Raw genomic sequence first — 9112 nt, 5'->3', positions numbered from 1 at the left:
GTTAATAAATCGTGTAAATAAAAACAGTTTTACTGAAATGTCTTTATTAACTGCTTTCAATAGGTCACAAATTCACATAAGCAGTCCTGGGAAAGCTCCACCCCTAGGCATGTCTCTAACCACACCCACTTCAAACAAAGTGGCCCTCTGTGGCCGGTTGAAATGTTGGGGCTCATGAATAAGGCTGCATAGCGGACTATCACCGGGAATGCTGTGCCTATTGGCTGTTGGGGTGGCTCTGGTGGATTTATTAATATTTATATAGCAGCATCATATTCCGTAGCGCTGTACAATGGGTAGATAGGACATAACACGTAGTATATAACATAACGATTTGACTTACAGAAGCCATTGAGCTCCTAAATCCACGCCATATAAACTTATTCACTGTACTGATGATTTAGAGACCATCGTGACCTGCTCCTCTTTCCTTGCTGTGTTGTGATGTGGCACTGAAGCCAGCCCGGACTGGTCATCGGGCCCTTGATGCCACACGCTTACCTGATCTGCTGCTCCAGAGACCGGTGCTGCGGCGTGATGACAAATACAGCCGTCGGCTGGCTGTGTGTGGCCATGACTGCGCTATATGTGCTATACACGGAGAGAGATGTATTGCTGCCCCATATCTGCCCCAGAACAGCACCTCCCCGAACTTACCGAGGTCCGCCCGGTGCATCTTCTTAGGAGCGTTGGGCTATGACATCATACCCCAGCTCACACTCAAAAGCTACTAGAACTGTCTGCACAGGTCTCCGCAGCACAAATGGGCCGGATCATAGACAGATCTCTGATCTGATCCTTTGACAACACTAAGGAAGCCATTGGCCCCTCAGACCCAGCAGATGAGTTGCCACCCCAGACCAGGACACACCACTGGGGTGTGCATGCAGCAGAGGGCAATAGAAACCCTAAACTAAACAAGCCGTCCCTGAGTGCCGTACTCGAGGCCTTCAGCTCGGATCCGGATAACTCAACCCCAGTAGGCATGGGTCCTCATCACTTGAAAGGGCCCTCACAAGACACTTCAGGAGCCAATCCGCTCCTCCACTGCTGTATGTCCTCTTCTCCATTTCTTCCAAGAACCTGTCTGTCTTCAGTCCTCTCCAGCCATTGGGGTAGCAGATCGACAACATGGCGTTAGTCCTCCTGCTTAAAACGGGGGGGGGGGGGCACAGATAGTCCTCCTGGGCTATCAGGCCCACGGACTGCTGCTGCTGCTCAGAGGGCCGGTTACTGGGAAAATCTGATCCCATCCGGCCCATTTACACTATACCAGCCTCCACACACTGCCTTTAAGACACAGAACGCTGAGATATGACATCATATCCCGGCGCCCTGTAGTGAAGATGGCAGTTGCAGAGGGGACGCCAACAGTAAATACACCGCGGGTCCGATCTGCTATAAAACAGAACATCTCTACATAATCTTTGATCTCCCATTGTACAACGCTACAGAATTTGATGGTGCTACATAAAAAACAATACATAATAATCTCTGCCTGGAGCTTTACAGCACTACACCCAAATTCTCATTCATATACACAGTATATAATTCATCCACACAAGGAATAAATCCAACATGTCCCATTTGTCCCTAAAGTCTCTTTATTTATTCAGAGCACTGAACAGAAAAAAAAAACCCCAAAAACTTTTCCCTACCCCCCTTTATACAAAACAAAAATAATGAAAACGCACGCAATTTTTCAACTGCCTACACTAAACCAACGGATTTGTTACAAAACACGATCTTTGAAATTTTTTTTTCCATTTTCACTTTTAACCTACAAAAAAGCATTTTTTATTTTTTTTTAAATATTGTGTAGATACAGAAATGTTTTTTTTTTTCCCGTTTTTTTTTTTTTTGTAACGCGGCTCACTTCCTATTTTGTTTTGTTTTTTTCCATAGTGCTGAAAATGCACTAAAAGGGTTTTTCCTCTCACCGTGCGCTTGTACCGCACCGTAAGAATCTACTTTCCCCCAAAAAGAGAAAAACTATAAAGAAAATATCTCTTAGGGTATTTTTGTTTTGTTTTTTTAAAACAGAAGAAGAAAAAAAAAAGTGAGTTTCTTTGATGAATATACTAAAACAAGTCAGCTAAAAATGCCACATTTTGGGAACAAGCAAAAATTATCTTCCCAACCCCCAAAAGGAAAAAAAAAACTGAGGAAAAAAAAAAATCAAGTCAGCCAACAGGCTTCTTGGGGGTTTGCGGGAAGGATATCCCCTTCTGTGGATTGAGTGCCTTCCTGTTGTGCCTATTTTTGTGGGTTTTGACCTCCCTCGCATCACAGCATAACCCACAAATATATTACACTTCGTTTTGGAGTTTTGACAAAGGCAGTGCACACTTGGCTCTTGGTAGCCCTGGGTTTGGAGGGTCACAGCAGACAAGAAAGTGGGGAAATAATATAGTTGAGAAGAAGTCAAGTGCGATAGGGCTGTGGTTGATAAGTAGACAGCCAAAGGATTATTTGCCGGGGATGCTCGTGAATACAACAGAAGTTATGAGCGAGGAGGATAGAAGAGAAAGAATGAAGACTGAGAGCAGAAGAATGAAAGATGAGGAGCGGTTGAATGAAGATGGATCTCCAGAGTTAGCCATAGGATGCCTTTAGGAGTAAAAAAATATGGGTTAACCTGACTACAATATGGTCTGGTGGACTATGATGATAACACAAAGAGGATAAACAAAAGGAGATGGACTTCAGAAGGACTACAAATTAGAAGAACTTGGGACGCAAAAGATGTACCAGTAGTGGGGAAGCACAAAGGCCCAGTGTCTTTACCCACTTCAAAGATTAACCCCATAAATCATCCTTATATGATGGCAAGTTCCAAGCCACCCTATAAGACCCTAAGAGCCAAAAACAGGGTTAAAAGGTATCAGACATAGCCTATTATTCCCCCCCCCCACCCTTTAGAGCTGGCGTTCAGTTGGAGTCTGAATCAGAAGAGTCTCCCGAAGAGGAAGAAGAAGAGCTGGAGCCAGATTCATTATCATCTTCCTCTTCTTCATCATCCTCTTCATTCTAAAAAGGAAAAAAAAAAAGTATTAAAATTAAAGACTACGATTAACTGGTGACCCAGATCTTTAACTCTGTGGCTGGCAAATTACCTCTTCTCCTTCATCACTGTCTTCTTCACTGCTAGATTCAGAGGAGTCTCCTTCCTCAGAGGATTCCTCCTTATCGTCATCTTCGTCGTCATCATCATCGTCGTCATCGTCGTCATCATCATCGTCGTCGTCATCCTCATCCTCCTGTAAACAAAGGAAATAAATAAAAAATCTCCCCAGGAATCCAGTCTTCATATGGAAGGCGCCGTGTTAAATGTGATGGAGGAGCTGTGAAAACTGCATCATGTCCCTCTGTGTTAATGATGTCATCGAGAGATAACGGGACACTTACGGACACGACGACCTTGCTTTTCGGGGGAGGACCTTGTACTTTTGTTGTGCTCTTCCGCTTCTATACATACACACACACAAAAAGAAGAAGGATAATTAGATAATGTTATAGGTTTGTCCCAAACGGTCATGTATTTCTACCTCCGTGGACCAGAACTCACATTGTTTGTCTGCTCCTTATACGCTGCACGGTCCTGAGATGATAAACCCTATTAATAAATAAATAAAATCAATAAAAACATAAAACGTGGTCACACAAGGCAAAGAGAGGCTTCAAAGAAAGATAACTGTGACGCTCCAACGCCCTTAAAGAAAATCAGCCCGATAAAATCCGGGGCGAAGTGGATTTCCGCAGGAGGCTCACCTTCATCCAAGAATCGAGCTGCACGCGGTATGCCTTCTGCTGATCCTCAGCCATTTTTTTGTAGTATTCCTTCTGGGTAGGAGAAATCCTCTGCCATCGGCTGCCGATCTCCACCATGCGCTCTTTAAGGGGAAGGTGATTCAACTCTCCATTTGACAGAAGCTCCTGGGAAAACTTTTGGTACCCGTTCCTAATGGCACAAGAACAGCAGATGGGGTTACAATAAGGAGCACAGAATGGACCACTTGAAGACTGTTGGCCAAGACCTTCGATAGCTAGAGTTATACACGGGGTGAGTAAACTTCCTGAAGCTTATGGTGGGGACAGACCTTTATTAACCAGATATATCACAACACCAGGTTAACATAGCCAAGCAGAGCCGACACTCACATGGGGGCTTTCTTGGGTTCTCCCAGGAATTTAAGCTTCTTCCCAGCTGTAGTTGTGGCCGGAACAGACCTCATGTCGCTTAACTCTCTCTGTGGAAAGAATTTGGATTAGAAGCAAAAACAAAAACAAAAAAAAAAAACAACTGAATACACTCAAAAAATTACTTTACTGAAAAGTGGACGAGTATCGGAGAAAGTAATCATCACTGCAAAGGAGATTTTTAACTCTCCAAGGGATTCAGAGCATCACAAGGTACCTCGTAGCGCTTCTGGTCTTCTGCTGCCTTCTTGATCCACATGATCTTCTCCTTCTTTTCCATGTTTGCCCACGTGGATTCCATAGCCTTCAATGCTTTGGCTCGATCGTTCTGAAAGTAAGAAGAGGCAGAAGCAACGCTTAATCATTCAGTGCCGCTCAAGCCATGTATAAGCCAACTCTCATTCATTTGGTTAATTACTAAAGCGTGTAGGCAATTTCCCTTCTCACCTTGAACCGGGCTAGATAGTCCCCAATCACGCTCTGCTGCCATATTTCTTCTGCTGTTTTAGGGGTCTCGGGGAGCTTTCCTCTCTCATCAGCCGCTTTCTTTTTTTCTGCTTGCGCCGATTTGCCTTTCCCCTGCTTTACACAAACCAGAAATCAAGAAGAAACCCAACAACAAATAAAACCATACCACCTATACACAAAACGATGGTTTTGCAGTCACTATGGTACTAACTCTAACCTGCAAAACGCACCCCACCATGCAAGGTTGCTTCTAGATGGAGCTGATGCTTTTATGCCACAGAGAAACACAATGGTCTTTGTGACACAGACTTAAAACAAGTCACCTTTGCAGCTTCCTGGGCTGCCAACTTTGATGCTGGACTGCCTATTCCCTTCTTGTTCAGACCCACCATCTTTTCTTCAGACAGGACCCTTTGCTGCTCCTCTTCTGGAAGACTCTGAAAGATAGGTACAGAAAGTACTTAATACGGATGGATCAGAGCAATCGGGTCACAGTTCTGTTTTGTGGGACATTAACCCAAAGAGTAGGTCATGGCACAAGTCTCACCTCAAGGAAACGTATCAACTCGACTTCATACTCTTTCTTTTTCTGCACGAAGAGAGAAAGAGGAAACATTGCAGTAGACGTCTACAACCGTTACGCGTACAAAGCGAAACATGTTAACAAAAAGGAGGAACTTTCACATGAGAAGGTTATCACAGCACAATCCACACAAATCTACTCTTCCTTAATTGGGAGGAGACAAACTACAAAGGACCTGTTTAAGCCAGCCTCTGTCCAGGTTCAAAACATTCTACGCGCTCCAGTTTTGTAGGTTTTTACCCACTTTTAACCTCAAACATTCCTTCCTGAAGGATAATTTATTAGCCTCCCTTTGCTGGATGTCATTAAACTCTGTGACGGTGTCTAAATTGAACATGCTCCTGTCTCCTCCATCTTGACATCTAAAATCTGTTTGAAGAACATCTTGAACTTCTGCGGTTCACAGCATATAGATTGTTTTCTTGACGTGTAGGGATCGGCGCACATGCGATATCTTTAAATACCGCCCACTAAATTAAACTTTTTTAAGCATTCAGAGTTAAACAGACAGACAAGCCAACGTGTACATTGACATTACCTGCTCGCATTTCTTATGATACGCGTCTTTCTCCTTCTGGGAAAGCAATTTCCACTGCTGGCTGCAGAGGACCATGCGTTCAGTGCTGGGGACATCTTTCATGTTGGCCATTAGCTCGGCGCAGTACATGGAGTAACTGTTCCTGTAATTGTCAGACAAGGAATATCATCTCTCTTCACTCCGTCTTCCATTCCATACCAATCCACCATATCTAGTGCTAACAGGTTCTATAAAATGCATGGTCTCTTGAACTCACACTCAAACTGTAGTTAAGGAAAGCCTTATCATTTTTCGATGTTCTAGATTTTATTTTACTTTATCTTAAGTACTTCCTTTTATACTCTGTAGCACACGCAGAACGTGAGCATTTTGTGGTTTTGGGGTGTTCTCACTTGGTTAAACACTGATCTGCTGGTTGACTTTTACAATAGAAAGTATGTAGACTATGAGAGTCTCCCCTCGCAGCTCTCCATAACATCTTTCCTTCTGCGTTGTGGAATATTCTCCAGAACGCAACATTCTCATTCCTCTGGAATACTCACGGTGGCGGTTTAGTTGGCCGGCCGTCAAACTTGTCCTTCAGCTGACGCTCTGCCTTGGTGAGTGTGGACCGGGTGATACCCTCCTCTGGAATGTTCAGTTCCGGATGCTTCTGCATGTACTCGCGCATTATGCCCTGTAGTTGCAAAGTTATGATTTGAGTTTTATGTTTATCAGTAAAGTTTTTCATGATTTCTGACGAATAACCATCCTAGAGTGCACAGCGTGTTCTATTTTACACAGAAACCGCTCGTTAAGAACCGATCTTCTCTGTTCCACCACAACAAAGTATCCAGTGCTATGCGATCACATCCTCTGCTCACACACAGAAGAGGTGGCATCAACCCACCGGATCTTTATCACCGCCTAATGTACTTCTGTTCAAGACATCTACCTTTGTCCTTAAGGACTAAATCCCCACAAGTAAGAAAGGTCCTCACCTCATACTGTTTCCGTTGTTCTAAAGCTTTGTGGATCCACTTCAGACGCTTCTTGTCAGAAAGTTGAGACCACTGTTTGCCCAGAGCTTCCTTGATGTCCTTTGTGCTGGCCTGAAATCAGCAGACACGGAATGTGATTATTCCTAACATACGTGGTTGCACAATACACACCGACGGTTGGTCAGGTCCTTCACATATAAAAGAAAAGTAGATTGTTTGCATTTTTTTTACACACTCACATCAGGCCGCAGTTTGAGGAAAACCTTTCTTTCGTGGTTGTACCACAACTGCTGAGGGGTCTTCGGCTTTTCTGGAACATCAGACTTCTTGGTGGCCTGCATGAGGTCTGGGTGCTCCTCTCTGTGGCAGACAATAGAAAATAGCTATGAAATTAAATATTTTTTGACCCCCTGACTTTTCTACACCACCAATGTTACCTACTGACCTGAATCTGGCTAGGTTCCTCTCAAATTCTTGTTTTTCCCTCTGGAAATCCTGAATATATTTCAACTGAAACAGAAAGGAGAAGGTCAAGACATGATGCCACGTAATAGCAACATCCATCACATAACATAGTTCTGCCCCTGTGATACCAACGGAACCTTCCAACCAACAATTCCATACCTGTGTTTGATCATTGTAACAGGTTTTCAACAACTTTCAGCTACCCCCAGGTCCATGTTATCTGCTGAAGACCCATGGCTGCCACCCAAGATCAACTCTATCAAGTCCCTAAACTTATCTGTAATCTACCAACCAGATGGACAACATCTCCAGCTTTACCCGTCTGCCAAATGGGTACAGTAAACATAACCCATGGTTGTTACTAAAGCCTCCCCCCCCACTCCCCTACCTTTTTCTTCTCCGGTAGCTCTTTGTACTTTTTGGACAGGATCTTTGTTAGGTCCAGGTTGCTCATCTCTGGATGAAGTTTGGCATATTTCGCCCTTTTCTCCATAAAGAAGCGAAAATACGGGGTGAGGGGCTTCTTTGGGAATTCTGGATGTTTCTGCAAAAATATTTAAAAAAAAATAATCAAGGAGCAAAATACACAGATTGCATTCAAAAATGTACGATGTAAATAAAGTACAAGTAGGAGGATGACAATTGTATTCATTGTCTTTTACGACTGCTGCACCATTTCTGCCCCGACACAAAGCCTTGTGTCCTTACCTTCAGCTTCTTGCCTTTGTAGGGGTTTTTAACATGTTCCTGTGCGTCCAAGATCAATTCTGTAAGTGTCCGAAACTTTCTGACCTAAAACCAAATTCCATAATGTCTTAATGTTTTGCCGTCATATCCTGCAAATACTGAGCGTGTGAGACATCGACCAATCCTGTGCCGGGTGAGAAGATGCGAGGACCAACACCTTCGTGCCTTATAACGTCATTAATTAAAACGATATATGCCCGGCGCACGTTGACTTTCAAGCATTTTAGTTCTCTTGGAGATTTTAATTTTCTTGGTCTAGAGGACTATTTACATTATGTGGTCTGCGGCACAATATAAGATTCCTAATCACGCTTTCCCGCTAAAGAGGAGCAACAAGAAATATACAAGCCGATACATCTAATAGTAAAATATATATCCAACGGTAGGTAAGGGCAAGGGCCGTGGTCACAAATCTGGGGCTCCCCCATGTCCCTCCCATCAGCGGACCTTTTGCTCCTCTCATCGTTCTGCCTTAGATGGTGGTTTTAGCCAAAACGCTGGTTTTCTTGGCCAAGACTGTCCCACCAACCCACTGAAATCAACCCCCAGGAGATACAAAGGTGACCCTGGACTCTTCTCTACGCACCTCCATGGAAATTTCCATCCACTTTTGGCGGCACATGGGTCCCGTATAATTCTTGAAAGCCAGCTTGTTCCAATCAAGATGTGACTCGGTGGTCTTAAACTTTGCGTTATCTTGCGTTGGCAGGATGGTCTTCATTGTTTCAAGTAAGGTGAGCATATCTTCTTGTGTCCATTGGTCTGTGCAGAAAGGGACAAGGGTCAAGTTACCCAGCAGGATGACTGATCCTGTAACTTCTGGGAAACAACAGAAAGTACTAAAAAAAAAATCCCAGAGTAGATGGGATTTCCAGAAAGCACCACTAGAGCGAGCCCTGCCTGCCACAACATTCCGAATCAGAACACAGAGGACACCACTGTCATTAGAACGTCAGCAGCTGGTCTCAGATCCCCAGCGCTGACCAGTGAACAGCTGAGTGACTCACAAAAAGTCCGGCACGTGTTTGTTAAAAAACATTGACATGTTACATCTAGGGATGAGGTCTCCTCACCTTGATTTTTAGGGGCAGTCATGTTGGAATCTGTTATTCTGCCGGCTGCTCCGTTCAT

General features: G+C 44.0%; 1 protein-coding gene across 2 annotated transcripts; it reads right to left on the bottom strand.

Annotated features, from left to right (window-relative positions):
- Positions 1-2931: 2931 nt before the first annotated feature.
- Positions 2932-9112, bottom strand: LOC149280907 (nucleolar transcription factor 1-A-like). 2 transcript variants are annotated; one of them, XM_089499941.1, is made up of 19 exons: positions 9055-9112; positions 8568-8743; positions 7943-8026; positions 7623-7778; positions 7215-7279; positions 7009-7129; positions 6770-6880; positions 6332-6465; positions 5790-5931; positions 5216-5257; positions 4992-5105; positions 4648-4779; positions 4418-4528; positions 4162-4250; positions 3772-3961; positions 3569-3616; positions 3403-3468; positions 3117-3257; positions 2932-3030 (listed from the first exon to the last, which is right to left on the bottom strand). In XM_089499941.1, the coding sequence occupies exons 1-19, from the start codon at positions 9110-9112 to the stop codon at positions 2932-2934; spliced, it is 2079 nt and encodes a 692-aa protein (XP_089356067.1). The 2 variants fall into 2 exon arrangements, with proteins under 2 accessions (XP_089356067.1, XP_089356068.1); XM_089499942.1 differs by having other exon boundaries at positions 5058-5105.

The sequence above is a fragment of the Sceloporus occidentalis genome, unplaced genomic scaffold (genome assembly GCF_023333645.1).
Source record: "Sceloporus occidentalis isolate IW3139 unplaced genomic scaffold, rSceOcc1.0.p SCAF_143, whole genome shotgun sequence".
NCBI classification, from domain to species: domain Eukaryota; kingdom Metazoa; phylum Chordata; class Lepidosauria; order Squamata; family Phrynosomatidae; genus Sceloporus; species Sceloporus occidentalis.
Note: the sequence above shows the minus strand (reverse complement) of the source record. Positions and strands in the feature narration are given on the sequence as shown.

Bases quoted from the DNA above. Each gene is read 5' to 3' on its own strand.
- LOC149280907 (XM_089499941.1), bottom strand. From the start codon at position 9,112: ATGAACGGAGCAGCCGGCAGAATAACAGATTCCAACATGACTGCCCCT. The intron at 7,280-7,622 runs GTAGGGGAGTGG...TTTCTGTTTCAG, and splicing joins AGCTACCGGAGAAGAAAAAG to TTGAAATATATTCAGGATTT. The intron at 5,106-5,215 runs GTGAGACTTGTG...CCTATCTTTCAG, and splicing joins AGTTGATACGTTTCCTTGAG to AGTCTTCCAGAAGAGGAGCA.